This window comes from Heliconius melpomene, chromosome 7, assembly GCF_056956725.1.
Source record: "Heliconius melpomene rosina isolate 202511_hmr_F chromosome 7, ASM5695672v1, whole genome shotgun sequence".
Lineage (NCBI taxonomy): Eukaryota > Metazoa > Arthropoda > Insecta > Lepidoptera > Nymphalidae > Heliconius > Heliconius melpomene.
The window spans coordinates 10,719,073-10,737,592 of NC_140395.1; the positions used below are offsets into that span (position 1 = coordinate 10,719,073).

The 18,520-nt window shown below is 31.1% G+C and overlaps 3 protein-coding genes across 3 annotated transcripts; 1 reads left to right on the forward strand and 2 right to left on the reverse strand.

Annotated features, from left to right (window-relative positions):
• Positions 1–2,252: 2,252 nt before the first annotated feature.
• Positions 2,253–7,945, reverse strand: HLH54F (basic helix-loop-helix domain-containing transcription factor HLH54F). The gene is made up of 4 exons (XM_085188074.1): positions 7,685–7,945; positions 7,411–7,498; positions 6,884–7,031; positions 2,253–2,698 (listed from the first exon to the last, which is right to left on the reverse strand). The coding sequence occupies exons 1-4, from the start codon at positions 7,782–7,784 to the stop codon at positions 2,396–2,398; spliced, it is 639 nt and encodes a 212-aa protein (XP_085044200.1). The 5' UTR covers positions 7,785–7,945; the 3' UTR covers positions 2,253–2,395.
• A 2,765-nt stretch (positions 7,946–10,710) lies between these two features.
• Positions 10,711–13,899, forward strand: LOC146537826 (glucose-fructose oxidoreductase domain-containing protein 1). The gene has a single exon (XM_085187746.1). It carries the CDS (start codon positions 10,851–10,853, stop codon positions 12,057–12,059), a length of 1,209 nt encoding a protein of 402 aa, XP_085043872.1. The 5' UTR covers positions 10,711–10,850; the 3' UTR covers positions 12,060–13,899.
• Positions 13,502–14,116, reverse strand: LOC146537827 (10 kDa heat shock protein, mitochondrial-like). The gene has a single exon (XM_085187747.1). The coding sequence runs from the start codon at positions 13,952–13,954 to the stop codon at positions 13,643–13,645; it is 312 nt and encodes a 103-aa protein (XP_085043873.1). The 5' UTR covers positions 13,955–14,116; the 3' UTR covers positions 13,502–13,642.
• Between the last annotated feature and the right edge of the window lie 4,404 nt (positions 14,117–18,520).

Genomic DNA, 18,520 nt, shown 5'->3' on the forward strand with positions numbered 1-18,520 from the left:
TTTATATGAAAATTGGCGCGATTGGACTTATATGTGAGGATGATGAATAAAATTCATCTGAGTATGTGAAATTTGAGTGGCTTTTTAGTTTTTGTATGATTACATTATAGACTTTTTGATTGTTTAATATCGCTTAAAAACATCAATTAAAATTATCATTAAAAAACACGAATCTCTTACACCTGGTGAAATAGTAAATATGATTTAGTAATTTAGTGCGTGTCTTTTCATATTATTTAAAAACCATAAAAATATATTCTGTAATTTTTACAGTAACGAGATTATGTTTATATCGTGATGTGAAAAACTAGACTCCTAGAATTGCTTCCTAATAATGAAATCCAGATGAAAATCTAAACTGGAGTATCTAAAATTTATATGAAGGAAACATATAGTCTTAATTTTACGTAACAGTTATCTATTATATTTATTATTAAGCGAGATTGAACAGTCAATATGTCTGTATAGTTCATTAATTGATATTGTAAACAGGAGAATAACGATTCCATATAAGGTATCAGGATCATTAAATCCAGCAGTAGCTTGATAATAATTTTCGTTAAATATTAATATTAAACTAACCGCCAAAATATCACAAAATAATTTCATATATATATATATATTATATTTATTAATATATCATATTAATAACAACATTTATTCCAGCATTTATTCGACTATTATTTAGACAATTATGACAAGTATTAAAAATGGAATTATAGTATACTTGGTATAATTAAATGTTTTATATATTAATTTAAATTTAAAAATTATACAGTGCATAATCGTGTTGAATTTGTGCTGTACTTATTTTGTTTTATTCTAAATCATTAATGGATACTGATATTATTATACATTTATAATAATTATTAAACATGTTTTATTTATTATATTATAATCGTAATATTAGTGCATGGTTACAATCAATAATTACGTTGTATTCTACTGCCACTATTATTGTAATATTAACTATATTGTAATAGCATTTAAGTATAAAATATATCAGTTTCTCTTTAATTAGAGCTGTAGAATAATTATTTAAACAAATTTTACCAAAACGTTGCCTCGCTTAAGTTATAATTTTATTTGATGTAAATAATTTAATCATTTTAGTGTGCTCTGGCATAATACGTACATGTAATTCAATATTTATAAGATTAATAAAAATTTTCACTGGCTAATTTTATTTTTTTATTTTACCTATATTATCCAAAAGTCTAAACTTAGAAATCCAAATAATTCATTCATCTGAGTACAATGAATGCAATGCCTTGACACACGCACACACACAAACTTTGAAGCATTGCGTGTTGAGTGGCGAAATTTAACGCCGCACTTTGCTTTTTGTTATCAGAGCGAAGAAATTAAATTATTAATAAATAACAATTAATTCACAATGAGTAAGATAAAAATAAAGTTCTATAAGTAAATAATTATAAGAAGTCCGGTGAAGATAATTAAAAATAGCGGCCAAATTGAAAAGGTAAAATTTGGTAGAGACCTTGACCACAAAATGTGAAATATACCTATCGACCTCATAAATACCAAAAATGTATTCAATGGCCAAGTTTAAAAACATCTGTATTTGTTTCTTATAAACAATAAGCATATCAAAAAAAAAATGTTAAAAATTATCAACAAAAAATTACCAAATATTTAAATTTCGAATATTTTGATCAGACTATAAAAAGAAAATGGAAAAAAGTATTATATTTATATTAGCTATTTTTAAAATATAAAATATTTTAGTGGTTGTATTTTTTGCAGAGCTCGTTGTTTGTTTTGTCAGGTTCGGTGGTGTCAGGGGAGTGTTTAAGATATCGTGTTACCACTTAGCTACACTTTCATCTGACATCAAACGACGGCAGCTTAGACTGACGGTGACGGCGAATTCGTATCGAGTAACCGATGACTTTAGTCACTAGTGCTCCAGTACATTTTAATTTAGGCAATATTTGCTTTGAATATGATTTTGTTTGTGTGAATTTCAGAATTATATCAGATTTTGGAAAGATATAAGAGGGACCTACTTTAAAAGAAATAGTAATAATATCAATCTAGCCTTAGATGAGCTAAGCCTAGAATTTCCATTTATGCGATAATTTTGAAAGAAAACCGTCGATATACTCTCCTAATGCGAAATTAAAAATTCTACTTAAACCAATAATCGTCCAATCGTCTGTTAAACCAATTTTAGTATATAATTTTTTAATTATTTTAGAAGCAGCTAAGTTAAAAATAAAACTCGTAGAATTTCGGTATAGTATTTTATTTTGTTAGGTTTCCCCTTTACGTTATATAGAAATTAAAATAATATATGAAAATAAATATATTATTGAAAGTTCAAATTAAGATTTTTTTAAAATTTGTACGATCGCTTAAATATAATATAATATCACCCATTATTCATCAAACTGTCAGAAGAATAATTTCTCATTTCGTAAAAGTTTTCTTTATAACCATAATTACAATATTGCATAGGATTGTTAAGTTCGCTTCTGTCGTCGTAATTTCTTTCTTCGTAATCATTTTCGGAGTACTCCTGGCCGTATCCATCGTTGCAGTTCACACCATTTTGGACGTCCCTTTGAGTGTGACTATGATTGTTGGGGGAGTCGGAATTTTGAGAACTTACACTCCATCTTTGGGAAATTGAACAGCTTAAACTACCACCATGTTGAAAAGCGAATGGCCAAGCCTGAAATAAAAAATACCTATATTATTATAGTTATATATAATTACATAGTATCTTTTATTATTTTTATTGAAAACGAATCTATACTATGAGAAACAAGTAAAAAAATCCAATCACGTGCGAATCGGACTCTCCCACCTAAGATTCTGTACCAATATCAAAATTAGTCAACGATAAGAAGGTACAATTTATAAAAAATTATAAAGTTGAGTTTGCGGGCCTATGCTTGTTTTGTATGAAATGAACTACAAATATATTTTTGTATGGTTAATAACAACACTAACACAAAAACAAACATTAATCAAGTAAGTTGTCACGTTTTGCCAAATATCAGTTATAAAAATGAACGGATAATAGAAAAAGAAAAAATTAAAGAACAAGAATCAAAAATGTATGTTAAAATTTTACTGTAGTCTTTATTAAAATATGCACATGAAAATAAATAAGTAATTTGCATGTGTCTTTCGCAGGACGACCTCCCACCACGAAATTCGATATTTGTAGTGCTAAGAGGTATTGTAAAACTTGACCCTTCACTCCGATACTCCAATAAACATAATAAACATCTGTTCCGCTACAAAAATTTATAGTAGAAAAAATCCAGTATAAACAATATTTTTATATTTTAATAGTACAATGAGCCCACCTTTTATTGTAGCCGAAAAATGTGTTGCTTTGAAAATATCTTCTGGCTTAATCTCGCCATGTCTATTTTTCTGATAAAATATATTAAAAAACTTAATTTTATGTCAAAAAAACTTAATTTGTATGTAATTTTTATGTTCCGAAATATAATTAAACATCTTGGGAAAGACTTATCTACGAGTATATGGATAAGTAATACATCGGCCTCGCCATTTCGAAAGATTCATGGTAATTATCAGCTTCACGCTGTATCCTACACACTGCAGGGTGGAAACTAGTGTAGTAGGAAACTTAGTGTTAAGACACTCCGTTCCTCATTTTCCACCGAATTTTAAGGCATTGCGTGTTGAGTGGGAGAACTCAACGTGCTTTTGCCTTGATGCCAGAGCGAAGAAATGAAAATATTAATAAATAATAATTCATTTGCTCGAGTGTCGATCGAACCCACAAACGTCGCGTTACAGCACACACACCCTTGTTCCCCTGGGCCAAGATGTAAATATTTAATAGTTATACCAATTTATAATTGAGGCATTTCAATGACTGAATTACTGATAAAATAAGATACTAGTTTCTCTCAATCCTAGCAGAACCAAACAATTTGCGAGCCATCTTATGAAAAAAATACATGAACAATTAAAACACTGAAACAAAGGCATGTCGGAAAAACAATAAAGCTGGATGATCTCTTCAGCGTCCGGAGATAAATTTTATTTATACCAGAAACAGCTGCAAACTTTTGGTCAGCGCGCGCGCAACGCGTAAAACGTGTTTATTGTTTTCTAACTCTACATCCCGATAAAGATATTTAAATGTTTGTTTTTGTTTGAAAAGGATTAACCTTTAGCCTGAGCATAGGAAAAAACGTACATTTCTTAAAAATAAGGACACACAAGTCGTTGTTGACATGAAAAAATGTTTAATATTAAAACAGCTTAGAAGTATGGTAATACGTTTATTAGTCGCCAGTCCTGGCGCAGGAGCACAAGCGTGATATGAACTCAATATTTAATATTTTCATTTCCTCGCTCAGGCATCGGGTAATTCGGTGGAAACTGGGAAACCAAAGTGCCTTAATGGGAACGAAGTTTCTTTACACTAGTTTCCCATGTTTCCTCTGCCTACCCTGCTTTAAACGGGATACATTGTGAAGCTACAAAATCATTTGCCTATTCCTTATATAAAAGCTCTTAGAAAATGAAAGCTACGCCTCAAAAATCATCTTATCCTTCAACCAATAAATTAAAATGTTTCTTAGCAAACTAAAGCTCATACATTACATATGGACCTTCTCGGAACGTGCCCGTAATCCGGCGACGACAGCGATGCGTCGCGGTGGCGTTTAGCAAATACCTTTGATTCATTGCGGTTACGACCTTATAAGGGGAAGATCTATAGAAAGATTTATTTTTCTTTCCTATGCAATATTATATTTTATATTAAAATTATTGAAAATAACTGTTAATGTGTTATTACTATTAGTAGGACTGTTTTAGTGCATAAAAATACAAAGTTTAGTCGTCCGGTCCGTAAAGTACCGCAACAGGTACACATTTTACTGATGTTTTAAATTACATTCATTTAATACTTTCTACTATTTTTGAATATGAAATTTTCATTATATAAGAAAAAAAATCCATTAAAAATCAAAAATTAGTTAAATTATCAGTATACGAAGAGCTTTAAAAGCTCGTGTCACGAACGAATTAAGGGGATGACAAGCGAGACAGGGGATAAATCGACAGCAATTATGCGATCGCAGGATATATCCACCTCCACCGTAATATATCTTTATATGTCTTTTATATATGTAGAGACAGACAGATATACATTTAAGAATGTACTATGTACTTATAATTACTATTGAACTTCGATTTGCAAATCGACAAGGAATACTTAGTATACACTCCATTCTCGGTTCCTTAGACTATTAATAAAATCTAATGGATATAAAAAATAAGGATATTGGCTTATAACGTAATAGAACAAATAATTATGAATTAAACTTGTCTGTTTGTCTGTGTGTTTGTTTATGCTTAATTTAGAAAGAGTTTAATCCAATTTAATGAATTCTTGAAAATGTTAAATGAAAAAATTTAATTCTTTTCTTAATTCAATCGCCTTATAAATATAAAAAAATATATATTAATTTATTTTAAAAAATATTCAATTGCCTGAAATTTTACTTTTCAATATGAGTAAGTATAGATATTATCTTCAAATTATATTATTATAACAGAACGAAAGTATTTCAAATTATTAAATTAATAATTATGTAATTGAAGCGGACAAAATGGGTTAATCCATTCTAAGGTAATCTCAGTTAAACAGAAAAACAATCATTGTTTTGGGTTCTGTTATATTGGGCTTGATATACAGTCCCATAATAAATGATTTTTCTAATATAATAGCTCCTTTGTACAGACAGCGATCGATTACAATTTTATTATATATATATATATATATATATATATATATATTTATATATATATATATATATATATATATATATATATATATATATATATATATATATATATATAATTTTAAAAGCAAACAAAATACTGTCAAATATTAATACATCTGTTACTGTTGCTTATGTACAGACTGAATTGTTATACATTTTTTTATAGGCTCTCCAAAAATTTTTTCTAGATAAATATTAATATGTACTCATATACATATCTATTATATTTTTTTAATGAAAAACTCGGGTATAGAGAATAACATTTGTATAAATACTTTACGTTTATTTAATAATATTTAGGTACAATACATTACAGAATTTCTTTTTTTTCCATACATGTAATTATTAAAGATTGAAAACTTTTAACGTATTTAAAGTGTCATGCCCCAATTAAGGAAATAAATATTTTTTCAGAAAATGTATAAAAAATTGACCGTAGCAGAATTTGAACCCACGACCTTGGACGGTTTCCAAAAAAAGTTCTACCGAGTGGGACATCACAATACATTTTGTATTGTAAGTTAATTTTAACTATCAACTCATAACCTCATTGTACACAATTTATATGATCATAAAAGCTTGTCGCGTTAATCAATATTTAATTAAATTGAAACTTTAAAAATTGAAACTTAGCAGATTTTACATCATTAAATTAGCACTAGTTTAGTTACACAAGTAAATAGCGCGACAAGCTTTTATTATGGTTATGAGTAGGTTATGAGTTGATAGTTAAAATTTAAAAGACAATTTTTATTGAGAATAGGGACAAAACTTCCAAATTATTTTTAATTTCATTTCACGATCCTGTTACTTTACCTGTATATGTACAGTTTTTTAATTCCTACGTGATAGCCTAATGTTTAGGGAATTGGATAATGGGTTCAAATCTCGAGGATATTAGCTCCCTAAAGGTAATAAGAATTGCATAATCTACCTATAGAAAATGCCTAGAGGATTCAGCGGAAAGTGGGGAACGGAAGTGGCTTACTGGTAACGGAATGTCTTAGCACTATGTTCCTCTTCCTACCCTGCTATGTGCGGGCATCGTAAAGCTAAAACAACAATACACTACTTACCAAATTAAGTGGATGTGGAGGCGTATGTGCTGATCGTGGCTCGTGTAGCAACGCTCGTAGGTGCGCTATGTACGAAGCTGCCAGGCGTAGAGTGTCAAGCTTTGACAGCTTGGTGTCCGCCGGCACCCACGGCAAGGTGGTTTTTAATCTAAAAATTATAAAATAATTATAAAAAACTCAGCAAAATTATAAAATGGAGCTGCAAGGTGTCTATGAAACCCGATAATGTGTTCTAACTAAAGAGATATTTTTAGATAGGTAAAAAAGTATTTTTTATATAAGTTCTAACGAAATTAGACATTGCGTAATATTGAAGAAATATATTAATATTTTTTTTATAGATATATAAGCGTTAATGTGTATAAATTACATTTTAAATAAAGCATCTCGCTTATGTATAAGAAACATTCAAAAACCCACTGGACCAAACCTGGGCTGAGATTACCGAATTTAATAAATATAAATTGATCACGACACACTTGAATATCCATAATTCTTTTATCTTAAGCCTACAAATATTTACTTACCTACAAAAAGCTTTGGAAAGCACCCTCATACGGGCTCGTTCTCTTGCATTAGCCGCATTTCTATGTTGGGGCTCGTGTCCACTTCGTCCTAATTATATTTAAAAAAAGGAAATTAAGGTAAAGCATAAAGGAGTGCCGAATAAAACAAATAATCAAATAAAATACATTTAACCATAATTCGCTTGGTTTCTAATATTCTAACAGACTAATGCAAATTATTTGGAATGAAATACTAATGAATATATGATTTTTCTCCCAATTTTTACCTTCTTACCTGAACCAGATTGGGAATCATCAAAAAGAAAATCATCGTCGTCCACGTCATCCGTTTTCTTCTCTACGTGTGGCGATCGATTTATACGTTTTCTCGGCATTTTCTTGCACAATTCCACACAAATCACTTCACATTAATTAGTGCATAACCAAAAACCGATATGAAATTTGACACTTATTTTTGTAGGGGTGCGTGCCCTCCTGTCTAGTAGCGTGACGTTTATCATTTGAAATTTGGAGCCTGCGTCTGCGCAAGGCGGGCGCTTGGGCGGCGCCTACGCACGCCCCTCCCGTAAACATTTCAGAATTATCCTCGAACTAATGGGAAGTAAGGAATACAAATACAAAATTGTACTCTTTAGTATGTTTTACTAAATAGCATTGCACATAAAATTGCATATTCTAAATGCAAAATGTGTTGAAATCATTCAATTTATTACAAACTAGCTAACCACGCACGGCTTCGCCCGCTTACACTTATTGTGATATAATAACGAAATTATACAAAGTATTTACATAAATTGTAGACTATGCTATTATATAAGATATAGAGATATTACTGTAAAGATTAATCTAAATCATTCAGTACTTTTTACGTGAACAACAAACATCCATCCTTACAAACAATTATAATATTAGTAGGATAGGAAAGAAAAATACAATTATTAAGTTGTAATTTTTTCTGGCTATATCACATTTTATTATATCATAAAAAAGTGTGAATCAATTAATAGACGTAGGTAAAGCAAGTTGAGAAGATTGACGGCCATGTTCGACACGGGTCGCACTTCCGCGACACTCTATACTTATGTGACAACACGTGCTACACACTCTTCTGAATTAAGCGATGTGTAAAAAAAAGCATTTTTTTCAAAAAAAGAACATATATTGGTACATTTTTTAAGTTTAAAAATCGGAAAAATGATAAGTAGGGATCCAGCATAGGTATATTTTAGTGTTAGATAAAAATTAAAATTAAAAAAAAAGAAAAAATTAAAATTAAAAAAAAAAACAAATCTTTTAAATAACTCTTTATAAGTGAACCTGATTTGACGTCGGAAATAATTATTTTACTTCATTTAGGTTTTGCAATTTAATAATTTCAATAATGAAAGTACAAAAGAAATATTTTAGTGCATCTACTCAAATAGATGATATCGTATGAATTTAAAGTTACAACGAATAGATTTCTATAAAATCTAATAGAATTTGAAATTTGCCTTAAAATTATAAAGCTATAAATATAAATATGCAGAAATATACAAAGCTAGTGAGGTTTTGTTTAGGTTAGTCCTAATTGTGGAGATGATCATGTACGGTGGCTTCAGACAGAAGGTAAGACTTCTTCAAATAGGATACTATAACAGGGCTGGCAATTCATATAAACTATTTTGAAAATTAATAGCAATTCTTCGTTTATATTCAACAGTTATTAAAAAAAATCCTTACACCATTTTGCAGATTCTTTTGATTGACTTTTTATACCTACATATACAATATAATGTGCAGAAGACCCAGAGAAAGTTACATAAGTGATTTCACTTTACGATACCATCGCGGATTTAGCCATTAAGTGGACGTTGGTACGTAGGTACATATTTTGATTCACCGTTTAATTAAGCCGTTTTAATTATTTTAATTATTAAAAATTTCCGAGTGTAAAATATTCTACATACATGCAAACAATCCCTCAATTTATATCCTATTACGCTGGCGTCAAATTAATTTTTATAAACTTTTTATAATGAAAAGGTTTTATGTTAAAATAATAATACTAATAAGTTTTTATTAAAAACCTATAAATGTCTTGAATTTTAAACATATCCACATTTAAATGTAAAATGATGAAATAAAATTGACAACCCTATATCATCCAGGTGGCTGATATCAAACCACTGAGTTGCTCGAAGTAATTCGTTTAAAGCGCCATCGCCAGTGACTTACGGCGGTGCTAATGTTTTCTTAACAAATATTATTCTTTGGTCCACTTACAGTATTTATAATATTAGTAATCAAACACACCTTTGATTAAAAGGGAATGTTAAAAATTTATAAAATATGTGACCACATATATTTTTTTTGTTATGCTACTAAAATCTTTTATTATAATCACGTAATGTAGGCAGAGGGAACCTAATGTTAAAACACTCCGTTCCTTACTTTCCGTTCAATTTTTTGAGACAATTTGAGTGGCGGAGTTTTGCCTCGATGGTATCAAAGCGAAGTAATGAAAATTTCAGCTTCACGCTGTATTCCGCACACAACATGGTAAGCAGAGAACCTAGTGTCAAGACACTCCGTTCCCCACTTTCCGCCGAATTCTGAAGGCACCCAAAATATAATATGAGTCGGTCATTAAATATTTGTACCAAAAATAATTTGATATACATACTTAAGTAATTGTAATGGTTTTGCAAGGACCATAAAGTGTGACGTAAGTTAAGTATCTCTGTTTTTTGTCAATTAAAATTGGCTTCCATAATGAACAACTTTTGGTATGGTTCTTTAACGATGGCGTTCCGAGCGAACAGTTTTTACTAAGACAGCATTTTATAATTTTTTTTAATTTAGATGGAACATTATAAATGTCAATCAGATGTGCCAAATCATAAATTTTTGTATGTCAATGCATAATTTTATAATTTTTTAAAGGTACTTTTAATTATTTCTTATAGTTTATCTGGATCTCTGTGGTTCTACATTTGGAGTGCCAGACTCCAAAATCAAATATATCATAGACCAGGCTTCTGCTCTGGCCTAATAACTACAGACGTGGGTGTATCTAGTTATTATTATGGGGATGTTCTGGACTTTAGGTTTAAATAGATATATTCGTGTAGAAGTTGTTATTTTTACAAATATAAATTTCTTTACATACAAAATGAGTTCATACGCTCGCAAACTTAAGTTTGTCAACTATATCCTGTAGTTGGTACGGAACGTTTGGGAGTGGGCCCAACTCACACTTTACTTTTATTTATTTTTCTTAACGAATGCATAATGTCATTTTGACTGCGTCAATGTGACGTATTGATTTGAATTTGACATATACTTAGACGGACAAGTTTTCTAAATTATAGGGCTTGAATTGTTTATAATTCATACAAAGTAATACAAATTTATACTTTAACTATGTTTATTTCACATTAAATATAAATACTGACAAAATGCTACCTGGTATAGGTGTGTTTGGGACGGGTTCTGTGGCTAAAGTTTTAGTGCCATTTTTAAGGGATAAGGGATTCCCAGTGGAGGCAATATGGGGTGTAACAATTCAAGAAGCCGAAACCACCGCAAAAGAACTAAAAATACCTTTCTTTACGAATAAAATAGACGATGTTTTATTGAAAAAGAATGTAAACCTCGTATTCATAGTTTGCGCTCCTAATTTACATGCCCAAATATCAGTAAAAGCTCTTGGAATAGGTAAACATGTAGTATGTGATAAACCTGCTGGACTTTGTCAGGCAGAAGCTTTAAAAATGGTGCGAGCTGCCCAGTATTATCCCACTTTAATATCAATTATCAATCATTCCCTAAGATTTCTGCCAGCATTCAGCCACATGAGGAAAACTATTCTTGATGGTTACCTGGGCAATCCAAATGAATTAACACTTATAGATGTACGAGTACAAATGGGATCTTTGTTAGGAGAGACATACAATTGGCTTTGTGATGATACTATGGGAGGTGGAACTTTAACATTGGTTGGCAGTCATGTAATAGACTTGGTTTCATATCTTAGTGGTCAAAAAGTTGTTAAAGTGCATGGTGTTTTGAGAACATTTGTTGAAGAGACTGCCAGAGTAAATGGCATTAGAAAAATAACTGCACCTGATTTTTGTACATTCCAACTACAAATGGAAAAAGGCTTATTAGTTACAGCTACATTAAATAATCACTTACCTGGCCCATGTTTCAATCAAGAGATTTATGTTTGCAGTAAAAAAGGGTACCTTGTAGTCCGAGGAGGAGATCTACATGGTAGATTACATAAATCAAATAATAAAATTGCTGAAGAAGAAAGTAAAAGGAATCCTGATAAAGAAGAAGTCATTTATGTTGATGTTGAAGATCTTAGTTGTGCATCTAGTGTTATTCCTAAGCCTTACATAAAAGGACTTTGTAAAATGATAAGTGCTCTAAAAGAGGCATTCTTACCTGTTAAGGAACAAATGGATTGGATTAAAGAACCAGTCAGAGCTGCAGCTACTTTTGAAGATGGGCAAAGGGTGCAGGCAATTATGGAAGCATTAAGGCAGTCAAATGATGATGGATGTTGGAAAACAGTGCAACTATTGACAGAACCTCCAGACCCAAATCCTGGTTTATCAGCAGTGATTAGACGTACAGCAATAAGCGCATATGTGGAGTAAATTAAACAAATATCAGATATTGTGCATGTAGCAGGATAACAGAGAGAACCTAGTGATAAAATACTCTCATTTCCTACTTTTGAATATATTGTGTGAATTAAATTGAACATTGAAGTTATTCAAATTTAAATGTAATTATGCCCCTTAGTGAGAATTGAACCCATAAACAAGGCGCTTCCAGTAAGATGCTTTCCTACAGCATCATAACGGCTTCAACATTCAAATATATTAATATTTGCCATCATTATGTACCTTAAATTTAAACATTAAGTGAATTCTGTATCTTAGTTTTAATATGTAATGTAAGTTAATAAATCTCAAAATTGATTTGCTTGCTTTGCTTACAAATTTAATAACTTTTTAAATATTGTCTACCTAAGGATATTACTAGGTATTGTATTATTTGCATTACTTACCACATAGTAATTGACAAAGTTGTATATTTTTTACATATTGAAAATAAATATTTTTTCACAGCTAATATAAAACTTTAAAAACATTTTATTTGTAACAATATTTTAAATGTTTTATAATTGTAACTAAGATTTAGCAGTTTCTATTAACGCAAAATGGGCATTCATTTGGGAACACAGATTTACTAATTAGTTTTTACTAAGTAGAGTTTTTGACTGTTTTAATATACACATTTTAGATAATTTATTATAATGCTTGTATTCAATATCTAGTAAACATCTTATATTTATAGTATTCACCAAGCGCTGTATATATTTTGCTTAAAATATAAAAGGAATAGTAAATTACTTGTATCTACATAATTATCACTTCATTTAAATTCAATGTTATATAGAAAATGTTATCTATATAATTTATAAAAAATAAACTATAAAAGAGAGAAGTATATTTCAGAAAACATATAAAGATTTGAATGTCACAGGGCTCTAGCCTGTGCCTCTTGTAACAATCCAAGCACAATACATTTCTTTTCAACCTACATCCAAATTCTTTGTTGCAAAACATGCTATGATGTAGCTTGGTGAGACTATTACTTATAAATCAGTGGCATACATTCAAATCCCACTACATTTTTTCTTTGTTTTCAAGAAATCTAAATGTATATTTAACCATGTGATACAGTATTAGAAATTCTGAGTGAAATACATTGCCATAAACACTCATTGTGTTATAATTATTACTCAACAAAATGTATTTAGTGCAATCTTACTGTAATTAGTAATTATTTTATGAAGGTTGTTTTATTCTTATGCTTATAATAAAAGTGTATTCAGCTAAACAATTTTGGCATTTATTTCCTAAAGACATTCTAGAAAACACAGTATCTGTCTATAGCATTGTACCTATGTATAAAATCTATATAATGATATAACCTAAAAGATGAAGCAACTCTTGTGAAATGGCGTAATGTAATGAAAGCATTTTAGGTTATGAATATGTAAGGGTAAATTAGGCAAGTAATACAACAGTTGTTTTAACAATGTTATAATAAATGCAAAGATAACAGCTTGCCCACAGCATTAAACATATTACACAATCACGTCATGTTCATACACTACAACGGAACTAATAAAATAATTCGAAACCGGAAACTAAAACTAGAACTAAAATTAATTTTCAATCTTCGCTAAAATATCAGATTCTCTGAAGAGATGGTACTCCTTTTCATCATTTTCTAGACTAACTTTGGTGCCGCCGTATTCGGGTAACAGCACTTTGTCACCAATTTTAACAAGGAGAGGGATGAATTCTCCATTGTCTTTTCTTGAGCCTGGACCAACAGCGACTACTTCTCCGTGCAGAACCTTGGACTGTGCCTTCTCCGGGATCACGATACCTCCCGCTGTTCTCGAAATTGCTTCTGCTCTCTTAATGAGTACACGGTCTAGTAAAGGAATCAATTTCTTCATTGCGTTAGCCATTTTCTATTTGAGATTTGTGCACTTTTCAGTCAGGGTCTAAGACAAATGAACGATAGTTTCTAATTTGCGTTTATAATCTTGAAATCTAGAATATTCGTGATCTTTACCGGCTAGCGACGAATCGACGACCACACGAATTTAGCCGAAAGCACAAATTCCATGTGTTTTCAGGGTTACCATCTTTCTTTGTAATTGGCATCATAAATTTGCCTTTAACTTTTTATTTAAATATAGGTACATGATTTTTATAAAATTATACTTATAATAATGAAATAAAAGAGTAATAAAATATTTAAGGTAACAAATTAAATTTATTACTAAACATTTATGATATTACTTGTGACATCTATCGTTGAGTAGCGGTAAACAAATAAAATACTCCATGTCATCTTCAAAATATGATCATAGATAGCGTATCTGTAGTCAAGTGTGTCTATAGACAAGAGATGTCTCTGGTTGTCACATATTTCAATAATTATTACTATTTTATTGCTTAGAATTAGAACTAAGTATCACAAATTTTAATAAATAGCAATTATTAGAAAAATGGACAGTGATAAACATATATAATTACTTCTTAAAAAGGCAACTATTTAAATGTATAGAAATTTTATGGTATGAGTGGAATTTTTGTAAATACGATAGAATTTACCATTTCATACGATAGAATTTACCATTTCATCAACCATTTTATTACAAAAAATTTTATATTGTTGGCAAAGGTAAACTTAGGTATAACTAAGGATGGAAGAAGTATCTATTCTATTAGCTAAAGCCGATCTATCTATTAGCTAAAGCTAAAAGAGACTTCTTAAAACACATAGCAGGTTAGGCAGAAGGAACCTGGAACCCTAATGTTTAGACATTCCGTTTTCCATTACAATACTTCTACCCCTCACTTTCCGCCAAATTCTTAAGACATTGCGTGTTGAGTGGCGGAATCCAACGCACTTTACCTCGTTGCCAGAGCGAGGAAATCAAAATAATTAATATTTAATTCCTCGAGAGAGAATCAAACTCACGATCATTGCAACATCTCGAATTCATGCGGAGGGCGGAGAACTGAGTGTTACTGAACACTAAGTATTCTCTACAATAAGGAAGAATAATAAAACTGTCATAGCATTAAAATCATAATGGCTTAAAAGTATAAAAGTATACTTATACTAATATCCGCAATTATAGAATAGACAAGTACGCAAGGCGCCGTGACCGTAGAAGGAATGTGCGCCGGCGCCGGCCAGTCTCGGACACACCTGCGCGCGAAGCATTCACACATATAAAAGGCCAACTCACGATCATGTCTGACCATAGTGCATTATTAAATTATATTATATCGATAAATAATATATGTTTTTAAAAATGGAGTCTCGAGTTCTTTAAATCTGACGAAAAGTGAACGTAATCTGCATAAATGCAATTGAGGTCTTCGTTTCGCAGGAGTGCAAGCATCACACTGTAAACGCTATGATTGTGGGTTCGATTCCCACTCGAGGAAGTGAAATATCTAATAGCCTAATGCCTCCAGAACTCGGCGGGTCTTAATACTAGAACACTGAATCAAACTTTCAAATATAAAATATCAAATTCTACTAATAAATTCGATGTTTCGACCACTTCTCTACAACAAGTATACCTAAATACGTGCCCAGAATGGCAACATGGACATGGTACATCACCATCACAATAGCTCTGTTGCATTGCGCATCGCGATTTACGATCGCCCCCACGCCCTCGCGGTCACACTCACACCAAAGCCCCACCGCCATTGATTCCGCGTACAATTTGACAGCTCTTGAATATATAATTGACTCTTATTTCATTGTTAGTTTGGATTCGGATATCACAAAAACATCCATCATCATAATAACCCGAGTTTCGGATGTGGATTGTTTTTTATTATTTAGACAATAAAAAATAGATAAAATTTTTAATTAAAAACATCACTTTTATTTACTCCTGTTATATCAAATTCCAATATGTTAGTTACAATATGATAATATAAAGACCGCTTGAAGGTTAAGTTGGTTAAGCAAACATGATGGTTGTGGATTCAACCTTCTCTGAAGTAAACGGTTAAGCATATTAATAGATTGTAATCATGACTCTAGGTCTATGTAATTAATAGACTCACTTAAAGTAGGTAACTACTGTCTGCCTATGAAAAATGGAAAAAACCTATAAATTATGTCTATTCCATAACTTAAATGATTGCTTATATTGTAGGTACCTATCAACAAACATTTAAATTTAAATTTGTTTAATTTTACATTTACAACTATTATGAAATGCGAAAAACTTTTTAAGCCGATTTTGGGTGCGTCGTAATTACTAGAAGGAACCTACTTTGTAAAATACACAGATAATTTAAGAGGTAACTTTTAAAGGAATTGTTTTACAATTTATCATTTCATAATAGTTCACCTATAGTACCTACCTGTACTAATAACAAGTTAATTACTGTACACGTTATAAGCATAAAGTACTTTAATGTAATTAGTTATCATGTAAATGACAAACGATATTTTTCAGTATGTTCAATATAATACAATCATAAATCAGGTTATATATTTACAAAAGCCCATCAAGGCGTAGCACCACAGGGTTAGGCTGTCAACGTAACGGTTTTAGGTTCATTTTTCATTCGGGGGAATGAATATGATATTACGAAAATTGGACGTTACGTGGGGAACCAATTTTAACACTTTGTTCCCTGAATATCTTGATGAAATGCGGGATACAGCGTTAAGCTAAAAATAAAGAGTTTAGCATTTGGTATGTTAGTCATACAGAATAAACGGGTATTATAATGAAATAATTGCAAATTATGACACTAAAAGAGCACAACAACATTACGGTTGAAAAGGTATATTGAATCGATAAAATCGAATTGAATAGTCTTTGAAAAAGGCTTTTTATATTCGGAAAAGAGCTAAAAAGTTCTGTGATCGGGTTCACACGGTCAAATGAGGACCCAAATTTTGCAAACATCTCACGTGTTCGGCTGTAGAGATACCATGATTTCAGACTATTATGTATGGAAATAATATAAGATATAAGGAATATTGTTTTTTTTTTCATTTTCACGTCGTATTCCGCATCCAGCAGGGTAGGCAGAGGAAGCCTTGTGTTAAGACACTTTTCCAATTTTGGAAATATCGTCTGTTGAGTGGCGGAACTCAACGCCTCGCTTTGAGTCTACACCAGAGCGAAGAAATAAAAATATTAAATATTTAATTTCTTCGAGTGAGGATTGAACACACAAGCTGTCGTTGTCGTGCGTTAACAGTAGTACGCCTTTGCCCCTGCGAAACGACTGTCCTCCGTTACTTATTATAATTATTATAAAATCGATCTTATTCAATAAAAACCAACCAACCAACCAAAAAATTATCTACTATCTCCCCTACAACAGATAGTTTTAAGGAATATAAACAAAAATATTTGTTACATCATACTAATTGATTATAGCTTTTAATTTTCTTTACCAAACAACTGGATACGCTAAAGATTTAAATACCAACTTCATTATTAACTCATCATAATATGTTTGTAATTTAGAAGTCTTCATTTTACCTCTCAGCTCCATGGCCACCATTAATTGTAAAAAGTTACGATAATAGACTTACGCGGATGTTCAAACTTTCAAAGCGTACAAAATAACACAACAAACACCGCAAACCACCTGATAGGCCTTTATACGTGTATGACTTCCCCATATTTACTCCTCTATAATAAATATTGATCTTTAATCTAATGACATAAGATTAAAAGTTGAACGATTCCTAAGAAAATGTCGGTGAAATATAGAATGGTTTTTTGTATGGTGGAGATCGTGGTCGGTTCTCACGACGCGACTGCCGCACACAGGTGCGCATCCGGCTATCTCAGTCCCACTGGGATTTGAATCATTTTAGTGCGGTCTAATTATGTTCGTGAAACAACAGCGTGGAATTTATGAAAGAAGAATGAATCAACCAGGAGAAGGCTAACACTGTTGAAGAACAAGGGTTTAATAAATGCAGGCATATTATTTTCAGTATAAAAGGCAAATTTATATCTCGAAAGTATTGCTTGAGCCTCAAGCCTTGATGTCGTCGTGGCGCAGTGGTCATACAAGCGTTCTACTATAGGCGATGGTTGTGGGTTCGATTCCCACTCGAGGAAATGAATGAATATTTAGTTTTTTTTTTTACTTTCTCGCTCTGGTAACAATTGCGGCATTAGATTCTGCCACTCAATACGCTAAGCCGCACGCATTGTTTCAATGGGAACGGACTGTTTTAATAGTTAAAAGTAGGTTCCCAGGTTCTCTAGATATTATAAAGGAAACATTAACACTCATATTTACATATTCTCTTAGGGAATGAGTATATTAATATATTTTTTCATTAAAATAATTATGCTACTACATATAGCAACAACCACTGCTCTCGTTGTAGTGAAAATAAATATTTAAAAAAGCTTTTTCCTGGCTTTCATGGACCAAAAACACAAGAAGTTTTGAGTTTTGTGTTGCGTTTTGTGTCAATACTTATTTTTTAAAATAAATACAATATGTATGTA

What these genes read in the sequence shown, in the direction of transcription:
- LOC146537827 (XM_085187747.1), bottom strand. Translation starts at nt 13,954, where the DNA reads ATGGCTAACGCAATGAAGAAATTGATTCCTTTACTAGACCGTGTACTC.
- HLH54F (XM_085188074.1), bottom strand. Translation starts at nt 7,784, where the DNA reads ATGCCGAGAAAACGTATAAATCGATCGCCACACGTAGAGAAGAAAACG. An exon ending in TGATTCCCAATCTGGTTCAG is followed by an intron (nt 7,499 to 7,684) that starts GTAAGAAGGTAA and finishes AAATATAATTAG; the next exon opens with GACGAAGTGGACACGAGCCC. An exon ending in CTTTCCAAAGCTTTTTGTAG is followed by an intron (nt 7,032 to 7,410) that starts GTAAGTAAATAT and finishes TATAATTTTTAG; the next exon opens with ATTAAAAACCACCTTGCCGT.
- LOC146537826 (XM_085187746.1), top strand. Translation starts at nt 10,851, where the DNA reads ATGCTACCTGGTATAGGTGTGTTTGGGACGGGTTCTGTGGCTAAAGTT.